The following is a 23546-nucleotide window of genomic DNA, read 5'->3' on the forward strand; positions in this document are numbered from 1 at the left end:
TGCATGCCGCTGATATGAAAAATGTAAAGACCATGAAATGAACAAGGTGAGGACAAATATGTTAATGAAACTTTGTCATTCAAGATCCTTGCTTACATTCTTGTACATATGCAACGTCCAGTGGAAAATCTCAATAGACGCTGTCATTTGCTCCAATGTATTACGCAGCAGCAGCTGTCACCTGTCGTGTATCATGAGTAATTGCACTGAAATTATAGTCGCAACAGAGAGCACGTATAAAAAGCAGGAGTTCTGCAGAATATACGAGGGCGAGTCAAATGAAAGTGAGCCAATGGGAATATATGACAAACGGGGTACTTTAATTAAAGGTAGCCTCCATGAGCATTTACACATTTGTTCCATTGACTAACGAGTCGCGTAATTACCGTCTCATAAAGCTCCTTGGGGTTGCTGCTTCAAAACGTCTGCAACTGACTTTCACGTCATCGTCCGAGACGAATCTGGTTTCCTTGAGCTGTTTTTTCGGTCGCCCCAAAACGTGGAAGTCGCAAGGCGACAGGTCTGAGCTGTATGGCGGATGTTGCAGCGTTTCCCGCTTGAACTTTGCCAGTTTTCTATTAACCACGTCAACGACGTGGGGACGGGCATTGTCGTGGAACAAGATGACCCCATACGTCAATTTTCCACGTAGTTTGTTCTTGATTGCAACACGCAGCCGATCCGGCGTTTCACAATATCGGAAACAATTGATAGTCTCTCAAGGATTAGCAAATTCTATCAGTAATGGCTCCTGACGATCGAAAAATAAAAGTCAACAACACCTTCCCGGCGGAAATGACGGCCTTTGCTTTCTTTGGGGGTGGTGAATTCGAATGTTTCCATTGTAAGCTTTGCCGTCGTGTTTCAGGCTCGTAGTAGTGGCATGATGGTTCGTCTTCGATCACAACTGCAGACAAGAAATCGTCACCCTTTTTGTGATACCGAATCAGATTAGTAAAGGCAGCGCCGATCTTCTCTGTATTCTGGCGGTGGTTCAATATCTTGTGCATCCATTGCGCACACAAGAAGCGGTAACCGAGATGTTCATGAATTGTGGTGTGAACCAGACCGTGACTGATGTTCACGCTCTGCCAATTCATCGATGCTTATCCTCCGTTCTTGTCTCATCAGCTCATCAACCTTTGCAATATTGTTAGGGGTGATTGCACGATGGCTTTGGCCCGGTCTGGGATCGTCTTTGCAACGTTCACGTCCTTGTTTGAACCGTTTGTTCCAACGCTTCACAGTGGCCAATAAAATGCAATGTTCAGTGTACACGGCAGCCATACGGCGACTAATTTCTTTCTGGGAAACACCTTCAGCTGTCAAAAACCTCACGGCACCACGCTGCTCAACTTCTGGAGCGTCCATTACGGCACGAAACCATGTTAAACTCAGTGTATGAGAGCATTAAAGAACATTTATCCTCACACCTGCGAGTCACTTTTGTAAATGAGAGATGTCTGTGTGCTACGCGCATGCCTTGTAGATAATAAACAGAACCATAATTGCGCGGGGTGGGTAGGCTCACTTTCATTTGACTAGCCCTCGTACATTAGAAATGCGAAGATATAATGGAATATACAAATGCGAAGATACAGGTTGATAAAGGTTGATAATGAACTAGAAACAAAGTTCACTGCGCATATACACGAAACCTCGCAACAAGATATTTAAACATACGCATAAGTAAGTCTCCAATAAATCTATGTATCTAAGAAAAAGTCACGGTATATAATGCGTCAAACAAGGCAAATAAACATGTTGCGCAGTCACAGATTCACAGAATCCTAAATCCCGCCCCACTTCCATCCACTCCCCCCGATGTATAGCGCGCGACGGAAGGCGGCGCGCTTGCTCCTCACTTTTCTCCCTTGCGCACACAAGACTGAGCCACCATCGTCGGCTCACCCATTCCCCCCCCCCCACACACACACGCTTTCACTCGCACATACAGCATGCAGCGCGGGCTCACGATGTTATCGCCCTTGGACTTTATGCGGAACATGAGGGCGACGGTAGGAATGTGTCTAGAGTGTCCATATAATTGCTGTCCCAATATTATAATAAGAGTATCCGGCAACTGAAGCGTCCCATGGCCCATTACTTTCCGCAAAAGAAGTAACAAAATAGGACTTTCACCACGCGACAATTCGCTGCACCGCAACAACGCCTTTTCTTTTTTTTCCTTTTGTGGGGCGCGGGGCACCGTAATGAACAAAAAAAAAACGCACAGTATGTTGGTCACAATCGAATGCCTACTTTGGGCAACTAATGTGGCTATTAAAGGAATATCGAAGTAAACACGAGACGCTTGGTCCACCAAGAACCATGCGCATATTGCTCGGTATCCCACACCGGCGAGACAAGACTTTCTGGAGAGGTTGCGCTCAAGCGAACGCGGTGCAATCCGTCGAGTCCCCACAGTGATGGCGGTTAGCGACCATTGTTTCTTTTTCTCGTCTGCTAGCTAGAAAGCGTCCAAAGATCTGCCAGGCGAAGATGCACTCGGCCAGAGAAAACCGAACGCGCACCGAAGTGCGCCGCGCGGTGGTCGGGGCAACACGAGAAAAACGCATGCGCCCTGGCTGACTCTGGCAGCCCGCGGGTAGGGGAGCGAGAACAAACAAATTGAAGAGGCTCGATGTGTCCTCGTAATTAAAAGTCAAAGTAGAAAAAATAAATAAGAACGTATTAGCTTGACTGGCTTTAGTGTCTTCACTGAATGCTTTGGAGCAGGTGACATGACGGCACGAATGAACCACCACAACGCTTCGGCTCATCGGGCCTCGCTGCGGGCTTTGTCAACTTGTCTGATAGTGTGTTGATTTGGCCTGTCTCGTTGTATGGCCTGATGTACGACTTTGGAAAAATCAATGCACCTTTGGCGTCAAATATTTATGGGGGCATTAAACTTACAAAGTTCCGCAATTGAAAATCTAAAGCACACGTTTGGAAGTGTCAATGCACCTTTCACATCAAAAGTTTATGAGAACTTTATACCCATAAAGTTTCGGAATTGACATCCACGCACTCCGTAAATTCCATGATAGAGTGTAGATTCCGCGGCCTCCGCGAGATGCCGAGGCGAGCCCGTTGGCCATGAAAACGTCCTTGAAACTTTGCGCTCGGATGGGGCTGCTTGCGTTATGCGACTCCCGGTGCATGGGCTTTGCCGCGAAATCAGCCCGAGTTCGCAATTTTCGCGTTGAATTGCCTTTTTGAGCGTCAAAAAGATGTTCTAGACAAAATCCAGAATGATTTCCGGCGCCGGCGGTTGCTTTGGTCGGCGGCGCATGGACAGCACGAGAAAATTTCGGGGGGGTGCTGAAGCCCCATAATCGCACTGTGGTTAAAAGTTAACCACAGATTGGTAGGCCGGTTGACTTGGCGTCCCACCGCCCGCGGTAACATGATAAATAAGGAAGTGCAGGATGACATGAGTTGGGCTTCTTTCAGAGAAGTTGGAGAAGCGCAGAATTAGCTCTAAAGAAAGACCCAGAAACGTGAAAGTTAGAGAAACGGACAGTAAATTGGATGCAATTAAAAAATAAGGATGGAAACGAAAATGATCATGGAAATTTAGAAGTATGGCAAGAAAGAAATCGGAAATGAAAATATGTCAAAATATTCGCAATAGACTGATGCGTGTCTGCTGCAGCAAAATCTGGAGACAATTCAGTGCATCCTAATAGAATGCGAAGCTATATGCCGTGTGTTTCAGTGAACACTTTCAATAATAATAATAATAATAATAATAATAATAATAATAATAATAATAATAATAATAATAATAATAATAATAATAATAATAATAATAATAATATGCCCGTGGCAGATAGCACACTTCTAGTCCACGAGCTGGCCTACTCGCAGAGGCGGATCAACCACGCACGTTGAGGTGCTATCACGTGTTGAGCCTTGGCTTCAATCGCGTTGCGGTGTGCTTCCCCCCTATCCTTTTCCTTCCTCCATGGTTTAGGCCTCAACCCTGCGCGGTCCCTGTGCCTTGGTTGCCAAACGCTGTTTTTTTTAAAGTTCTATCATATAAATATAGCACAGAACAGTTGGGCGAGTTGGGCCAAAGAGGCATGGAGAAAGCCGTGGCACGCCATATGGGAAGAGTGGATCGAGAGCCGCCGGCGTGCGACTGTATCCCCCGAGCCTTGCGCTATGAACTAGCCGTAAACACTCGATGCTAATCGATGCCTCTATGCCTCAAGGTAGCGTGAAACAGCAGTAAAAGAAAACCGAGGCACGTGGCGCATTCCAGAGAGTGTCCCCTGTCACACGGGCACCTGCAAACTCCTTTTATCTCTTTATCTCGAGGGGGATGCACTGTGTCGACACTAAACAAGACAAGGTCGACGTAATTGCGCGTTAAATAATAAACGAATAAGATACGAAATGAGTGAATATTGATCATGAATGAGAGAGAAAGAAACAGAATAGAGCAGAATACAGATATATAATCAACGTTCTATAATCGAATCATGTGAACCACCACGTATGTCGATCTTGTCTTCGTTACACTTAGTTGACCTTCTTTTCTTTTTTGCTTAGCTATGGTAGAAACGAAGCTGCCTTGCAAGTTTTTCAACTCGTCGTCCGTGCATCCGTGCGTCGTCGCGAGCGCGGCATGCATGGTTTAGTTGGGTGCCACATCGACATCGGCATATCTTTGTGAAGAAATACAGGGCTAAATTTGAAGACGTGGACCTTTTGTGCACAGCTTGCGGAGCCGAAATGGAGACCACAGAACATATAGTGCTGAGATGCGCAGACCTTCGTCCGACTCTGGCACAGGGAACAGTAGCAGATATGGAAGGGGCATTAGGTTTTCCCGGGGAACGAGGGCAAATATACGAGAAAATAGTGGCAGTAACGAAGGGGAGGCTAGAGGATTGGTGGAGGAAGTCAAGGGAGAGATAATACCATAAATCGGGGAGATAATGTTTCCTATGATGTTTTAGATAGTTATTTTGGGGGGAGAGGGGAGGGAAAACTAGTGTAAGGAAAAGAGGATATAATGAAAGGGAAAAAATATAATAGGAGGGGAAGCAAAAGGCTAGGCGGCGCCAGCCGCCGCCCGTTACAAAGGGTGTAGCCGCCATCCATCCATCCATCCATCCAATAAATGGCGGCGTCCGTAGAAGACGACGGCATGGGGTCCGGAGCACTAGATCCCGATCAAGTGCATGTGGCCAAGTGCCTCGGAGAATTCGAATCATGCACGAAGAAACCAGAAACATTTCTCGAGTAAGTTTCGGAATGAAATTTGCGTTTACATAGGAGCAGACACTCGAGAGTGAGTGTTCCACATGTCCTGCTTGCGTTTCTCTGTTGGTGTGTTCATCTAGAAGTTCCCTGCTCTAACAAACTCTTCTGCTTCTTCTTCTTTTTTTTTTGTCCTTTCACGCGGTAGAGTCCAGCCGGATATAGCAGAAACAATGAAGAGGTTGACAAAAGAGTTATACGACGTTGTGGACTTCTGGGAAAACAAAACAATTTCGCCGCCGAAAACTGAACTCCCGTCACTGGTTGTTGACAACTTCGACGACGAACAGATCTGGCAGCAGCTGGAACTGCGAAACACTCGCCTGGTAAAAGAGTTGATTTCGTCGGTGTCCCGAGTGGCAACGAAGTCTAGCATTAACTTCGGCGTACACTTGGGAACGCAAGAAAGCTCGCAGAGACACACAACGCATGACCCAAATGGAAGTGATAAGTCAAATCTCTCAGAGGCCGCTGCGGAAGAGGAAGGTGCTGAAGACGATGATTTCGACTTGTCGGATGAGTCTGAAGGTGAAAAGTCTGAGGAGGAAGTTGATCATGATGGAGGTGACGGTGCACCCAGTCAAGCCCGAGATACACAACCGTCGTCTATTGTCGATGACGTGTTCTTCCGTCTCGCCGACATGGAAGCATTCGCAGATAGAGAAGAAAATGCCGATGCCCACAGAGGCGATTCAGATGAGGACGATGACATTGACTATTTTGGCGAAGTGTCGTCAGACCAAGATGACCCAGATGAAAAGGTTAGTGCCTGGCTTTTGCAAAAGTACTAGCGAGACAACTCGGTGATACTGGCCACATCAATGTCCAGACTGACTAACGAACGCTGTCCTAAGATCAATAAAGATTGCGGTGTGAATACCGCATGCAAATGAATTTTACTAGCTCTACTTTATATATATATATATATATATATATATATATATATATATATATATGAACATACTTCATGCTTACGTCTGTGCAGAAACACATCATTGACTCACGTTATCATAGAAAAGCGTGGAAAAATTGCAGCTGTCTTGTTTCTGCCCAGGGTGGCCGCAGTGCTACGTACAATGACTTTTTCGATCCCCCGGCCTCCATGCCTGACAGTAAAACGGCTGTGAAGAATTACAAGACTACCACTCGGTAAGTTAATTTAGTGCTTTGCAAACAGTAATTGAATTGTGTGTATGTTTCTATTCATTTCATTGACCCTTTCTCTAAGAGCAAGGCGCTGTGCACTGCCTCAGCCTCACTTATCTAGTTTGGCCACCGGGCTGTGTGCAGAGAAGCTGGTGCATCCTAAAAGTGGTTTTCCTGTGTAGCATATGGAGACAGCATGTGATGTCACTGCTTTCACTAACTGCTGCACCAGCACAGCATTCGGATCTGCTTTCACTGGTGTCATGTGCCAGCTTGCAGTGCCCTTGAAATTTTAATGGCCTTTGCTATGTGATGCTGGTATATGCGTAAGCCACATGCTTGCACATTCAGGTTGCTTCTGACTGCACAAACACTGCAGAAATGCAACATAAAGAATTGTTTAGGTAAAGATTTTTTGATGTTCATTTTCTCCTATGTATGAAAACAAAAAGTGTGTTCATTAAGTAACATTCCTAGCTTCTTAATGTCTTTGATGCCAGTGATGTGCTTCCCTAGAGGTGGCTCATGATAGCGATAAGCAGACACAGCTGCAGCAAACCCGGCTAAGTGCTATGTTCGTTTGTACGCGAAACACTTGGGAGCACTGCTATCATGACATGCAAGCGGGCATGTCATGTGGTGTTTTTTTGTGTTTTGTGGGCATCTGCAATAAGCTGAAGAACACCAATACCTAATAGATAGAAAGACAGAAACTGTTTATTCGGACGTTTTGCAAACTGCTCTGCAACTTTCTAATAAGAATTTTTTCCCAAGCTTTGTTGCTTCAGAAGTTGGTTAATTAATCTTGACTAATTATCTAATATCGCAAAATGCAAAAAATAGCTTGACACACTACATAAAAAAGTGAGCAAAATGCATTTGTTTGCACCATCTTGGAGTGCATCGGCATATTTTGAAGCTCTGACTAAATTTAGCTGAAACACCCTGTATATATATAACAAGAAGGGAAACTGATGGGCTCTGTTTTTTATAATTATCACTATATAAAGCCAACAGACAATGAAGCCAAGGCAAGGAATATATATATATATATATATATTGGTAATAGCAAATGTATTTCTTTTAATTGTTATGTGACATTGACAGTCCGACTGTGTGAATGTGAAAATGTTGTGTAGGACAAATGGACACAAAGACATTCACCGAAGCAGCACAGCAGAAGATGTCCAGAAGTCATCTTTTGAGCAAAGCCAAGAATTTGTGAGTTGTGTTTCTTCATGCATGTCATTTGTTTGAGTTTGAGTCACTACCTGTACATTTTATAGCACAATAACTATTAGAGGAGGGGTGCAAATTGACACATACACAGACGAAAAAGACAAAGTGGTGGTTCTGTCTGTTTCGTTTGTGTATGTGTCAATTTGCACTCCTCTCCTAACAGCTATGCATCACCAACTAGCCTAACAAGAAGTACTCCTATGATAGCACAATGTATCATCTCTAGTTGAAGAACAGCAGGGAACTTTTGTTCCTTGCAACTGCAAAATCAAAGTGCGTGTAGTATGACCAAACAAAACTTTAAGAGTTAATGTTGTGAAAGCAGTTTTTAGCAACAGAGTCACTTGTGGTGTATGTCAGAAAATAATGTTATCTAATTGCATAAACAAGAAAAAGGGGGAACCAAGGGGCCTGATTTTTTATTAATCACAACCATATGAAGCCAAGGAAAGCATAGGGGATATTATTTGTAGTTTTAATTGAAGTGTAGAAATGATAAGCTAAAGGGAAATGAGAGTGGACGAAAAACTACTCGCTGCCGGTGAGAGCCGAACCTACACTTCTGCATTATGCGTGCATTGTACTACCAATTGTACTACAGTGGTGGCTGCTTCCATGTCCACATTCTTGGGTATTTATGTTTGTGTACAATATCTAATTTGGGGAGTGTTAGCCACTGCCACTCATGGCCATGGTGGCAGGCATGGAACATCCTTTTTGACCAATATCATCATGTGCTAGTAAGTGATTTTTACGTGCAGGCAGCTGGCCAATAAACCCTCGTATAATACCTGAAGGCGTCAAACATTCCAGAGTCTAGATCCTCACTATGCATTGAATGCGAAAAAGAAAAACCAAGAGGCCGAATTTTTTTTTCACACCCAGATGAAGGCAAAAGCAGCGAAGGAAAGTACAAGGGAAATTATTTGTAGTTTCAGTTAAAGTGTAGAAATGATAAGCGAAAGGGAAATGAAAGTTTGCCACAGGTTTTGTTTAGACAGACAGTAGGCATTCGTTCCTAGTTACTCTTTCTTTTTTAGCCCACTATGACATTCACCTACCTTGCCTGCCCTTGATTTACATAGATATCTACACTCCCCTGATGTTCGTTTAGGAATGTTTCGCCAACTGGCCCAGCAAGAAATTTTAGGACTTCTGCTTACTGAGTACTGGCCTGAAAGCAGTTCAACACTAGAATTGTCCATGACCGTTAGTGTTGTTGACCTGTCCACTTGAATGCTTCTCTACCCTTGCAGATAAAGAAAAAGATCAAGCAGTTTGAGGAACGAAACCTGGAGCCACGACCATGGAGACTCCAGGGAGAGGTGGAAGCTACTAACAGACCTGAGAACAGCCTGCTACAGGAGCACATCCAGTTTGACCACGCCACTAGGCAGCGTGAGTATGCAGAGGCTTTGTTAATTTGTCATGCTTCTGTTAATTAATCAAGGGAGCTTGATTTTGTTGGAGACAGTGCAAAAGTGCACCTGTCAAGACTATTACACAAAAAAGTACCAACATGACATCTTTATTTGTCATTGTTTTCGTGTTAAATCAAAGCCCAGACACACTAAACCTTAGATTAAATACTGCCGAGCATTCCAACCCACCAAATAATTTACTGTAACATTTGTTTCAATGAAAAGTTTTGGCTTTGGTATCCAGGTGATAAAGTGGCTTGTCCTGTTCAGTTTCATTTCATTATTCTTTAAATACAATGAATGGGTGAGAGACAATATACAGCCGAGGGTCCCAAAGTAAAAGACTGCAATGGGTCCCTCGATTAATAATAACAAATGATGGATGTATTAAAGATAAGCAAGCTAAGTAAAAGAAACAAACACAATTGCGAAAAATACAACATAAAAAAATTAAGTTAACGAAAACAAATTGTCTGTATACAAGCCTACAGTGCATAAAAAAAGAACTGTCAATACATACATATGGCAAATGTAGTGTAATGAATGACGTAAACTTAGTTATACATATAAAAAAGCTTAAGGGCATGACTGAATGCATGAAAGGATAAAGATTTAATGGTGTTGGGTAAACCATTCCACAGTTTTATAGCAGTGAATGGCGTCGTTTTTCCATGGTTAGAATGAACCATAGGCAGTAGAAAATTGGAGTTACGTGCAAACCTGGTATTATTATTGTTGATGAGGTACCTGGAATCAGTGAATTCATATGAAAGCTATTTAGTAAGTAATTTATAAAACATAATTATTAGATGATGGTTGAACAAGTTCGTTACAACAAGGACGTTATTTTCATGAAGTAATAGAGTAGCACTCGTGAAAAACCTGCCCTTAGTGATAATGCGTATTGTTTGGTTTTGTAAGTGCTGAATAGACAAGATATTACAGTGATAGGTGTTTCCCCAGGAAACAATGCCGTTATTAGTGTGACTGTGAATGAAAGCAAAGTATAATGCTAATACTAATACGTCTTAGGAGAAATATGCTCTTGATTTGATTAATGCTCTAATACCGAAGGTACACTTTTGATTAATGAAGGCAATGTATTGAGAATCTAATGTGATGCCCAAAAATGATACACAGTCGGAGACAGGAATGTGATGAACATCTAGAGTTATCTTAGGAAAGCCAGGCAGTATTCATTGGCTAGATCGGAAAATCATGAATTGAGTTTTTGAAGGATTGATAATTAAATGATTGGAAGGACACCATGCAACGATATGGTCAAGCTCATAGTTTAGTTTAAGGAAAATAGTTGGTAAAGATTTGTCATGCAACGAGATAGTAGTATTGTCTGCGTATAGTACACAATGTGCGAATTTAAGACACGTGGGTAAATCATTAATATATATGGAGAACAGTAAGGGACCTTGTATGGAGCCTTGTGGTACACCTTGGTTAATAACTTTAGTATCAGAATAAGCACCTCCAAAAAAAAAAAACTCTTTGTTCTCTATCATGCAGGTAACATTTTCGGACTTTTACTACTGGACTGGTAATTCTCAAGGCTTCTAGCTTAGTGAAAAGTATGTTATGATTAATCGTATCGAAAGCTTTAGAGTGGAGCCCAAAAGCACTGAACCAACGAAGTTACCCGTATCAATTGAGTGACAAATGTAGGCAGTTAGGGATATTAAAGCTAAGTTAGTCGAACTGCCAGCGCGAAGACCAAATTGAGAAGATTGCAACAAATTAAATTTTTTAAAGTAAATATTTAGGCTCTTACAAAATAACTTCTCAACAACTATACTGATCGACGAGAGAATAGAAATAGGACGATAGTTAAACACCTCCGTTTTATCACCTTTATTATGTACAGGAATAATCTTAGCCCTTTTAAGCGAAGTGGGAAAAATCCCACATTTAAAAATATTATTAATTATAATACAAAGTGTATCAGAAATAAGTGGCGCAACAAGTTTTAGATGAAATACAGAAATGCAATCTAAGCCAGGGATAGTATTATTTAGAGCTAATGCCACGGAACATACCTCATCTGCTGTTATTGGAAAGGGAAAAAAAGAATGATTGCAGTGATAAATGGGATAAGTAGTAGTCATATGACGAATGCTGTATATGTTATAGAAGTAGTTACTGAAATTATTTGCTATGCTAGAACAATCAGTATGAGTTTTATTGTTGTAATCTATTTTATCAGCAGTATTACTGGACTTAGGTAAGTTCATGAATGCATTAAGAAGTTGCCATTGTTTTGGAGGATTGTTCTTGTGTTTTGCAAATTCATTTTCATAATATTGTCATTTAGACTTCTTTAGCAAGTTATTCAGAATGTTACCATAATATTTATAGCATGCCGTTAAGCATACATTAAAAGGTTTCTTTTTAGTCTTTTTGTATGAGCTTTATTTTTTCTTCATACTAGTCAGTAAACCTTTCGTTACCTAAGGGTGACCGGGAAACAATATGATTCCTGCATATGACGGTAGTTGGGTTAGCGCGAACAGCTTTTAGAAAGATGGAACAAAAATTTTCGAGAGCTTGATCGGGATCATGCAGGGAGTTAATTACAGACCAATCAGTATTTGTTATAATGTTAACAAAACTATCGCGGTCAAAATTGGAGGAACAGTAGCAAGGCTCGGACTGAAGTATTTCGGCCTGAAAGGAGACGAATATTGGAAAATCTTCTGTGATCTGAGTATGACACCAGAGTTTGGAGTTGGTGCGATGTTAGCGCATGGTCAAGAAGTGTGTTGGTACCATGAGTAGAACACCTAGTAGGAGAGGTAATGATTCCAGTCCGAAACCAGCAAAACAGTCTGTACAAGCTGTTGCACTTCCGTTGTCGATGTCAAGTAAGTTGATGTTAATATCACCAACAGTTAGGGCTTGCTTACTTTCAAGAGAAATTTTTTTCAAAACCATGGAGAGTTCACCCAGAAAATCAGGGATAAATGAAAAAGGGGAGCGGTATACAAAACCAAAAATAAAACTACACAACCAGGAATAAAACTGAATGCCTGCAATCACTTCGGCTGCCACACGTGTGTAGAGCCAGAAGAAACACTTGTGCAAATTTTTTACTCAACAACATCATTGTACCTAGCCTTACAGTTACACAAAATTAGCAAATTATGTTCTGTGCTATGAAATCATGGCAATTTATATGATGCTAGATCCTTCTAGAAGTGCTTTCTATGAACCTGCATTTAGTCTTCAAAGGGTCACTTAATCAGTACTATGTTGACCAAAAAGGCCGTGACTCCACATCTTATTTCTGGTTAATTTATTAGATGATATCAGTGGACTAAAGGCATTTCCACATCTTTAAGTTCTTGTAGTAGTGTAAGAACGTACAGTGCTAGTTTTGTCACAAAGAAATTTTTTAATGTTATTTGTACAACTAGCACAATAGAAGTGTGGCATCAGCTGGAATGAGTGATGTTCATCGATTATAATGTCGTTTTACAGATTAGATACACAGCTTCCCACCTAACTTGCTCTAGATGCGTCATTTGTGTTACAGAGGCTTTTAGCAGCAATCTGGCTACTGCCATTCGTCAGTACAGTGACCTGCATTTTTTCCTTCAAAGATTTAAAAAAGATTTAGCACTTACATATTCTTTAATTTCCCTCAAATTTTATAGCAAGGTTGCACTTTATGGTCTTGGTTGTTCAATACATGGTACTCTTACCTGCCTGGTTTATTAAAGGGATGCTAAGGAGAAATTAAGTCAATTTAAAGTGATGAAGTATTATATGAAAAATCGCTTTTTGTTAATTTCGTGGTAAGAGCTTGACTATTAGAAGAGAACATGAAGGTCGAAGTTGTATTTCTGGAATTTCATGATGATACCTCAGCATCAGTATGTTGAAGTGACACAATGGGTTTCAAATTATGTTCTCAGATTTGGGCTATTTTGGCACACTAAAATTGTCCGCTAAACTTGTTTAAGTTCAGTCTTGTGCTTTCTTGGAATAGAATGCAGTCCAATTTTGCCATTAAACATTTAACTAGGCCCGAGCAGGCACTGTCAAAATCCACGCCATCACGGCAAGCTGGTGCAGGAACTTCAAGGTGGCGGTGCCACTCGTCTTTCATGTTTAACTCTTTTCTGGCTTGCTAAGCCGTCTATTGGGGTAAGATTGGCATTTATCATACTGTATAACTGCAACTTATTAAAATAGGTCAACTGATTTTTCTCTCTAATGTCCCTTTAAGCAAAATATGTGACTTTGCCTTCATCTGCATCTTTTGTCAGCACTCCCGTGATTAACAGAAACCAATCTTGAAGGCCGCACTTTCGTACTGCAGATGCCAGAAATGACAAGGTAGCATCATAGCCATCATGTTTAGGACGTCACTCACTGTAACACGTGCAGTGAAAGGCAAATTCAAGTTGTTGTTGTTTTTCTTTTCTTTTCTTTCTTTTTGTCTTTCTTTCTTTAGAAGCCGGGCAAGTAACAGTGCTGAGTGTTATGTTGAATGGTCTGGACCATGCAGTGCAAGCTTGCTGCGAAATTTGAGCAAAATCATAGCTTAGGCAAGCATGAAATCTTTTTTTTAGAGATTCTTAGAAGGGGAAAATACAGGTCACCTTATTCAGTGCAACCAAAATGTCGCGTCTTGTGGGCAAGCAATGAATATGAACTGCTGTTGGTGCTTTGTTTGCAGCTGTTGCCATCACAGATGAGACCACAAAGTGCCTAGAAGATGTGATAGTTCAGAGGATACGTGACAAAGCCTGGGATGATGTTGAGCGAAAGACAAGACCAACGGAGGAACCGTTTGAGCTACGCCGACGGGTCACACTGGACCAGGAGAAAAGCAAGCTCAGCTTAGCAGAGGTATGCATTTATATTGAGGGAAAAGATTTCATTGAAATGCACGCTTTTTTGCCTGTCTTCTAGGAGATCAATATCTGCTTTAACGTCACAAAGCCCAAACACCATTCCACATGAAGGAAAATTGGAACAACTAGTTTACCTGTATTTTTGGCTGTGGAGAGCAGTACATTCAAACAAGAACAATGAAATCTTTCAGGATAAAATAATTAGTATAGTAGGTAATTAATTAGTATAGTATATTTTCGTTAATTCGACCCTGACGGCACCCATGAACTTGATCGAAGTGTCTGGCCGGTTGAATTAAACAAGAATCAGAAATATGCTGCGCGATGCCACTTTTATACTCTGCTTTCACTCTGTCTCAGCTCTCTCTCTCCCAGCTCGGCAAAGCTGTGGACGTAAAGAGAAATCCAGCGAGGTTCCAACAGCTCCACTGTAAAAACGTCAGAACGCACTGCTGATTCATTTGACAGTATTTGCCCGGTTCTAACATGCTCCGCAGTAAAACGTGCGCCCGCTCTTTCTGTGTACAATGTAGTAGAAAATATCACAGAGATGGCATTAAAGCTCCTAAACAAAGTAGAAAGATAATGCGCACCCGATTTTTTAGCAAAAAGAAAAAAAATATGGGCAAGGGTCTAATATGTGTTGCACCGTGGCTGCCAGTTTTCTAAAGCCGGCTTTGCCTCAATAAATTTGTGTTATGCGGTAAAGCATGCAAATGTCTCTAAGGCGGTCTTGGTTTCGTATCTGATTGCACTGCACAGCGATTTTCGGCTCAATTTTCTTGAAAAACAAAACGCACAAGTTAGAATCAGGTAAATACCAGACATTGCGAGCTGCGGTTATTGCTCGAAACTCTTCCTAGGGCAGGCAGGAGATGCGCGTTTTCAATGGGAGATGACGTGTGTTCAATGCATTCACTGTCCCCTAAGTTCTGCTGAGACTGACGCTACTGCTAAAGGGGTCACTATTAGGGTCACCATAGCGGTCAGGTGCATAGGTACCGAATAGTCAAGTTTGAATTATCTGGCAAAGGTAAATTTTAGGATCGAAATAAATGAGGTTTGGGCCCATAGAAATGCATGGCGCAGGCTGGGACATTGTTCAAGATCAAATTAAACAAAAGATCAAATAAACCAGAGTCGAAGTAACGGACGTCACTTGTACCGTGAAAGCTCGTTAATGCGTGCCTGGAGGGAGCGTGGCGTAAGTACGCACTAAATGGTTGTATGAACTAAATGCCAAGTACAAATTTGCGTCGTGCAGCTGCTACTGGCAAATAAATGTGATGCTGCAGTAAATGTTTGCTATAATATACACTATGAGGTTTTTTTCTTCTTTTCTTTCCTTTCTTTTTTCCAATGCGGCTGAAACAATTGCAGATCTCTCGCACAGCCCTGCAATAGTGCATAGGCGATACACCGTCGTGGTGTATGGAGGATTTTGAAACTTTGACAGAGAACACAGTGACAGAAATCGTGGCTGTTCAGACGACTTCTTTGGCTTTCCCCAATTATAAGCGAGCATTTGTACAGTTATCTTCTACTGACAAGAACCAGTGCTGTTTCATTGAAATGTGGTACCTGATGCTGCATGGTGCCGATAGTCCTGTGCTGTTTGTTTGCAGCACGCCACATGCACAGATGCCGGGATGGTTGCTGGGACAGTATTCTTGGGTTTTCTTGGGCTATTTTGTTCGGCACTGTACTTGTCCATGTTTTCAGCCGATGGCGTCATAGGCACCGTGCCATACTTGCTGTCTACGCACAGTGCCAAGAGTGCTCTCGGCTGTATACTTCGGCACGCGGAGTTCCGAGTCTCCCAAATATTGCTAAAGTTAAACTGTCCGAAAATGATCTCCCAAGTGCCAAGAATACCACTCCTGTATGCCACCACCACGTGTGCGTGTTTGCAAGCACTCTGTGCCCGCGCTTCATGTGAGTATCTGTGTTGTGAGGTTTCTTCACGCCTACGCCACACCTGGCCATGCATGAGTTCGGTGCATATCTGTTGAGCCTACTTGCCAACTGCAGGCTGCTTTCATTGCTGCAAGCAACATGCACTTGAAGTGGCCCCGCTTGAAGAGGCGGCAGAGAATGGCAGCGTTCTAGGGTTATAGCCTATTAGAAGTGTGCCATGGGCTTAGAACGGTGTTATGTACTGCGCCACATACACTGCTGAGCAGATAGTTGAAGATACTTATTGTGATAAGATTGGCGGGGACACGTCATACAGGCGTGCCAGTTGGTGGTTATCTTCTTTGCTGAGGCTGCCACCACACTTCCATGCATTTCCAAAGCTTGTCTGTATAGGCATCACCGCACTCGTGCTGCAGTGGGAATCATCGGTCGACCGGTCTCTGTGATTCTCGAAAACACAGGAGCTATTTTGCACTACGGCGTGGCGTTGGCTTCCCCGTGAGTTGAGGTGGCGCAGTTAACCTTTATGTGACAAAAAAATCACTTGTATGCACTAATCAGTAGTTATATGATAAGCTACTGCGTCTTAAGCTGTCAGCCAATACATTAGGCTCTATGGATACTGGATTGAGCTGTGTATTTTAAATAGGTGCGTATTAACTTCCTCTAACATATAAAAAAAACCTGCTATAAGCTTTAAATCATAGTTAGGAGGTGTCAAATTGAGCATATCAAAAATTATACTCCAGGTTATGTGAAGGTAATTATGGTTGCAGGAAATAAACTGGTAATATTAGCTTATTTACTTATTTTGTACAATACAACCATTCTTTTGAACTATCACTGGGGTAGGTTCACAGATGAGGAAAAGTAAATTTCGGCAAGAGAAAAATAAAGTGGGATTCAAAATACAAGGCAAAGACAGCACACTGTAGCATTAAACGATTCTTTTAGTGGTAATGGCCATGTATTGCCTGTGTTGTAGTTGTTTGAGAGTGATACAGGGTCAGTCAAATAAGAAATGTAGAAGTTTTAGGGAACTCATTACATTATGATTGAGAAAGATGAGACTCAAACTTGCTACATTATAATGCGGTGGCAAGTTTGGGTCATAGTGGTGTGAAATGAAATGATCAGCAACTTGCATATGTTTCGTGCCCCCATTTCTATACCTTACTGTCATGCTGCATGTGCAAAAAAAATGTGCATGTGAGCTTTGAACTCTCGTAAATTATACTTGCAGTGCCAAACCTGTCGTAATGCACATTTGGTGTCGTGTTTTATACCACTAGGTTTATGAGCAACAGTTCCTTGAGAAACAAAAGACCGTGGATGATGATGCACCTCCCAAGGAGAATCCTGCACATGTTGAGATTCGAACAGCCATGCGGGACTTGTTCACGAAACTGGATGCATTGTCCAACTTCCACATGATGCCAAAGCCTGTAAGTTCGAAGTAGTTAGCCTCACATTGTCATTTCTTTATATATGTAAATTTGGTGTGCACCAAAAAATTAGGCCACTGTGCCTAATCCATTTTTATGCTCAGCATCAAAAAGAAAATAATTTCTAAGCAACTGTCTTTGTGCCTTCATTCACACAGGAAATAGTGCGCCTGATCTGAACTAACCACAAACACATTGAAAAATTAGTATTGCTGATTGTATTCCCCCTTTGTGGAAACTTCACAGAATTGTGAAAGAGAGATAATACTTGCAAATTCTACTGCGTGTTGCTTGTGGAAATGCACCGCTCTGTATAGTCAAACAGCATGCCAAAAGCATTACAGTGTGTTGGGACATTCTAATGGTAATTGGCCAGTCATTTAGCTTTTTCTTGGAATAAAACATATTGCTATACACACAATGTACAGCACAGTCCCTTCTTAAACAAAACATTCAGTTCAACCTTAGTTGTTCATAGATTGCAGCCGAGATGCAAAATGAAGCTATACAGTAAGTGCTCGTATCCACACGTGCCTCCCTGCTGGCTCATTACAAGGCACCCGCTGTGGTAGCTTAGTGGCTATGGCGTTGTGCTGCTAAGCATGAGGTCGCGGGATCAACTCCCGGCCGCAGCAGCTGCATTTCCATAGGGGCGGAAAACAAAAATGCCTATTTCCCCTGTATTTGGAGGCACATTAAAAATTAATCTGGAGAATTAATCTGGAGCCCCCCACTACAGCGTTCCTTATAATCAAACTGTGGTTTTGGCATGTAAAACCTCAGAATTCAGTTCATTACAAGACTTTCTTTTGCAATAACATTGAACTAGTGCTGCTGTTATTTTCACTGAGTTACCATTTAGGTGTTCCTGAGTGTAGCATACCTTAGCATACCGTGCATATTATTTGACACATTGAATGGTTGTTCACTGTACCGTAGTTGCCAAACCTTGTTAGCATTATTGTGGCACACATTTGCCTGTTGAACAAGTCTGATATAAGATGTTAATCTTGCATGTTGTTGTGCTTACATTGTTTTGTAGTATCTCAGTTTCAGCACTGATGCAGAAATCACTTTGTGCAGCTGTGTCACTAACATTTGCACTTTTATGGTTTTCATCAAGCAAGTGGTGCAGCGTATGAATGTGATGCAAGTGAAGCACACCATTTACTGTCACATCTGAAATCACGTTCTTGAGTTAACCTGTCTTTCACCTTCCAGTTTGTTCGCTGTGAATTGCTGCTTGCTGTGAGTGTTTAGCACACGAACGCATGTAATGAACTGAAAAGGCACAGTTTATGGGAGGTCAAGCTGCATTTCGCTAATGTGTCCAGTGTTGGCTCTTTGGCAGTATTCATGTTTGGATTTCTTGTGAGGAAAAGGAAATCGTTATCCACCTGCGTGTAACAGAGCTACAGAGAAAATCCATATGTGTTTGTCAGAAACCAAGCTTTGCAGAAGAATTTTGTCCTGGTCTGAGGCCGATCCCCAGGACCAGCACTTTTCTGGGGGGGTCACTCTGACATTTTTTTTTTCCTTTCATGAAACTTCCTCCCCCTTGCAGATTCACTCAGAGCTGAATCACCATATTTGGCGATGAAATTCGACACAGCCCTTTCTATGGGCTGCCATTGTTCCTAACTTATTTTATGCACAGCAATAAAAAATCTCTAAAATTGTGTTCCTTCCCTCATTCACACAGGTTTCGGCTGAGGTGAAGGTGGTGAGCAACCTTCCGTCACTGAGTGTTGAAGAGGTGACCCCAGTAGGTGTGAGTGATGCTTCACTTCTGGCACCTCAGGAGGTCAAGGTGAGAAACTTGGCCAAATTTGCATTCTGATGTTCCTGCCTATTGCCCAAGTGTTCAAATTTGCAACTGTACCGGGTGCTTCACAGCTCAGCCATTTTTCAAGTACAGTACTAGCATTTACTGAGTTCTTAAACTATAATAATTGAACTAATGTGTGCATACTACTGGTCATCTTAATTTTATGCCATATCAATAGTGCTGGTTGTTAAGGTTGATTAAATGACACTGTTTGTTTGTCCTGTAGTGTCCTTCAGCTTTTGCTCATCTTTCATTCTTTATTCGCCCTTGTTTACTATTTGGTACTTTCTGTACTCCTTTGTCGTTTGTTTATGCAATAAAAATAATGATTGCAGACCAAGCCAAAGGGAGAGATGGTTGCCAAGGGGGAGAGGACCCGCACTCAGAAGCTGAGAGAACGAAGACTAAAGAAGGCTCTCCAGAAACGCCGAGCCTCCAAGGCAGCTAATAAGGCTGGCAAAGTCACTGAAGACAAAAAGAAAGTGATAAAAGTGACAAACACTGAACTTGCCAAGCCTGTCAAAGGCACAAAAACAGCAAAGGGTGCTAAAGCTTCCAAGGTATGTCTGCTGTACTTTTGGGTGCATTTGTACTTTCCCCTGGGTGTGATATGGCTACTTTCCTCTGGGCTAGGCTACTAAAACAAAATCTGGAAGGGCAGCGATTATGTACTAAGGGTGTGAAATATTGTTGCTGTACTAAGCAGTGTCAGGTTTGTGTTGTCTTAGTTTATGTTGTCTCTCATCACAATTTAAACCATGTGCCTGTGTTTCTTCATGATGTGGTTAGACATTGCAGTGACTGCTTTCATTGATTCTTGTCTTGTTTTTCAGGGAAAAAGTGACAAGTGGGCAGAGAAAAGCCTTTCTTCATCCAAAAAGTTCTTCGAACGGCTTCAGGATCAGGTCACCTCAGTGGTGGCACCAGCGAAGAAAAAAGCAAGAAAGAAAGATGCTGTTGTTGCTGCTAACTTTAAGTTGTAAATACATGCTTATAATATTCACCGTCATGCTTGTATTCAATTTGCTTCAAGCATTTTGCTGTATATAATAAAACTAAATGGTCATAAACATTTTATAATCATGAGATATAGTAAATATGTCTGCTTTATGTCGGTCACAAGGTGCAAAAATTGATTACGAATACAAGCTTGGGTGACTGCAACATAACATGCACTAGGGTTTGTGAGATCTATTTTCATCCAATGCTGTAAGTGTGCCATAGTTCTTACACTTAAGTTTGTAACAAATACCACTGCCAAAGGGCATCACTAATAGTAGAAGTTGTGCCATATGCAAACAAAATATAGTTTGAGATCTTTTCTAACGTAGTAATGAGAAGAAACTGTGTACCTGTGCAGACCTTGAAGATTAGCTGCATGCTTATGTTTACAAACGGTGACCATACTGAACAACAAAATGCATAAAAGCACAATTCTCAATTGCTGTGCACTTGCAGTGACATACTATGATGCATAAGTGCAATAATAGTGCATTTGCATCGAAATTCAGCTATGCTGTAGTTTGAACATTAAAAGCATGTAGATTAAACGATTTCAGTGCTTTTTTCTTTTTCTGGATATTTCACTCCATTGCAACTGAGGTTGGAAATGTTTTGAATTGATGGCAGGGAACATTTCCTTCCCCCTGTAATCTAGTGGATGAGAGGCCTTGAAGAGAAATTAGCGTCAGTGAGGTTTATTACACTCAAAAGTACCGAAAGTTGGGCGAGTTAGTATTCATAATTGGAAAGTTGCAGGTAGTGCGAAAAGCACTGACGGAGGTGCAGAAAAACAGACAGTTAGTGCAGTGCTTGTATTGTCCGTTTTTCTGCCCCTCTCTCTGTTTTTTCATGCTGCTTGCAAGTTTACGACCAAATTGCACTCACTAATCCATGCCACTTTCTATGTAACTGTGCGTAGCAGAGGACACAGGTGCCTGAACAGTGTGTGTGACTGTATGCCCATCCACCTAGTTTATTGCTGCAGCCTGAAGACCAAGTGCTCCCCGCCTTTGCGTTCACAGAATGCATCACAGTCATTGTGTGAGTGGCTTTGGATGCAGCTTGTGCTGTGTGCCTTGGAGTCGATAACACTGTGGCAATAGTGAGGGGAAGAAAATTGCAAGATTGCAGTACCTTGCAAGATTAGTACTGGTTGTCTTCCTGCATGCCAATGTGGTGGAATCACCCGCCGTGGTTGCTAAGTGGCTATGGTGTTGGGCTGCTGAGCGCGAGGTCGCGGGATCGAATCCCGGCCACGGCGGCCGCATTTCGATGGGGGCGAAATGCGAAAACACCCGTGTGCTTAGATTTAGGCGCACGTTAAAGAACCCCAGGTGGTCAAAATTTCCGGAGTCCTCCACTACGGCGTGCCTCATAATCAGAAAGTGGTTTTGGCACGTAAAACGCCAAATATTATTAATGTGGTGGAATGTGCCATGGTAAGCAGAACTGCACCTGAGACTGCATGAAGGCAGTTTGGAAGTGTGTTTGATTTGCCGGGGCACTCCAATACTGCAAATAGTAAGTCAAGAAATAATAAATAAATAAATAGTGATGTCTTTATGTGGTCTAGGAGATTGAGAACTAGCCCCAGGAGAGTTGCATGTTGGATTCTTGCTGTGCTGCTTGGTAGAGTAGTCGGGGAATTGGTGTCACTGGCCTTCATTATCTGAGATTGGAAAGTGTGGGTACTGCCGCATTTCGCTGGCTGAGTCCCAAAAAGACAGGTCAAACATAGGTTACCTATCACTTCCTTGCCTGGGGAGCTTCCCCATAGGCTGTGCACCCCTACGAATTATCTCTGAGTGCTGCTGTGGGCTTATTTTCAAAAAAGGTGCACATAGACATTTCGAAATGGTAAACTCCACATCAGTGACAGGCAATGTGCAGGTAATTCAATGATTTTACCCTACACAGTGGATCAGCTGCATTTGAGAAGCTGAATTGGTCTGTATATAATGCAGAACCACTTCGTTGGGGAAGGATTGCGCACAGTAATTTCTTAGAAGATATCGTAATTATGATATGCATTTAAAGATGGTTATGCAGAGCTTAAATTAATTTTATGACCTTAAAGGGACACTAACAGCAAATATTAAGTCAAGCTAAAGTGATAGATTAGTCCTCGAGAATCTCTAAAGTGTCTATGTCGCAAACAGAGCCTTAATTATCGAGAAATTGAGGTAAATGCAAGACATGATTAGAGACTCCCCCGGGGCATTCAAGTACTTGCCCGATGACGAAAGCACTCCTCAGTTAAATTCTGTCACTAGTACTCAGCCTCTCGTTGCACAAAACATCATTGTATTGTATTGTAAGACGAAATAAAATGCTACTTGACCAGTTTTATTTCACTTTTAGAAAAAACTAATTGAAATAACCCTGACAACGATGCGGGTACGGAGCAAGAAACATTTAGGAGTGGAAACTCCGCTGTTTGCGGCGACCAGAAAAAGTCACAAGCCCGCGGAGCCGTTATCGTGCTGGCGGCGCCTGGCGGCCTGGAAAGAAATTGCCGCCGTTGAGAGCGCGCCGGAGCCGCCTGCCTGGGCGCTGCATTTTTTTTTTTTTTTTCGCTGCGGCTTCTCCGACGCGCCGCATGGCGCCGCCACTGTATACGGCCTCGTCGGCGCATACAGCAACTGTGACCTTATCTGGTCGCCCGCGCTCGCTCGCGCTGACGTACGGAGGAACTAAGGAGAGGCCCTGACGTCACTCTGTGAAGCAAAAGTGAAGCCGGAAGTTGGCGTTGCTCATGGCGATGCTCCGCCTTTTGGGCCACCCTCCTCTCTTGTTTACATCTTTCGCGAAACCACACCGCGCTGCGCGTGGTATCGCGCGCGCTCGCGCAACATCCGGCAGAGCACGGTGCAGGTAACACAGCGCAACAAGACACGGTGACTAACGCAAACCCGCCCACACAGCGCCTTTGCCACGGCACGAAACCTACCAGAGAAACACGTGTGAGCGCTCAAAACCATAACAACGCCGCCATTGTGGCCCAAAAGGCGCGGCCATACAGCAAAAAAATTAAAAAATCTGCAAAAAATGAGAACCTACTACGTCATTTCCGCCACACTTTTCTCCTAGCGCGCGGAGGGGGTAGGGCCTCTCCTTAGTTTCCTTCCTCTGTGCGCTGACGGGAGTTTCCCCTCCTAAATGTTACTCCGTGGACGCGGGCGGTCGAAAGGTTTCGTTTTCGCTCGACTCCGCGCTGCCCACGCTTTCGCGTTTCAGTAGTTATCACGTAGTGCTGCGCTGGTTTGCGAAACTTGCACAACCTGCAAGTATCAGATAATTCAACTTCCATGCGATGTCGCGGGATGCCCGAACGGTCTACGCACGATACGTCACTTGACCTCCCGCCACCCCAAGTTGGGTGGCGGAAGATTTGAATTGC

General features: G+C 42.7%; 1 protein-coding gene across 1 annotated transcript; it reads left to right on the plus strand.

The window, feature by feature from the left end:
• The first annotated feature begins 5121 nt into the window (after positions 1-5121).
• On the plus strand, positions 5122-20232 carry LOC142571574 (U3 small nucleolar ribonucleoprotein MPP10). The gene is made up of 10 exons (XM_075680046.1): positions 5122-5259; positions 5426-6038; positions 6332-6426; positions 7563-7644; positions 8919-9060; positions 13777-13949; positions 17164-17316; positions 19019-19126; positions 19480-19704; positions 19978-20232. Exons 1-10 carry the CDS (start codon positions 5138-5140, stop codon positions 20125-20127), a joined length of 1863 nt encoding a protein of 620 aa, XP_075536161.1. The 5' UTR covers positions 5122-5137; the 3' UTR covers positions 20128-20232.
• Positions 20233-23546: the final 3314 nt, after the last annotated feature.

The sequence above is a fragment of the Dermacentor variabilis genome, chromosome 2, assembly GCF_050947875.1.
Source record: "Dermacentor variabilis isolate Ectoservices chromosome 2, ASM5094787v1, whole genome shotgun sequence".
Lineage (NCBI taxonomy): Eukaryota > Metazoa > Arthropoda > Arachnida > Ixodida > Ixodidae > Dermacentor > Dermacentor variabilis.

What these genes read in the sequence shown, in the direction of transcription:
- LOC142571574 (XM_075680046.1), top strand. Translation starts at nt 5,138, where the DNA reads ATGGCGGCGTCCGTAGAAGACGACGGCATGGGGTCCGGAGCACTAGAT. An exon ending in TGGCACCTCAGGAGGTCAAG is followed by an intron (nt 19,127 to 19,479) that starts GTGAGAAACTTG and finishes TAATGATTGCAG; the next exon opens with ACCAAGCCAAAGGGAGAGAT. An exon ending in AGGGTGCTAAAGCTTCCAAG is followed by an intron (nt 19,705 to 19,977) that starts GTATGTCTGCTG and finishes CTTGTTTTTCAG; the next exon opens with GGAAAAAGTGACAAGTGGGC.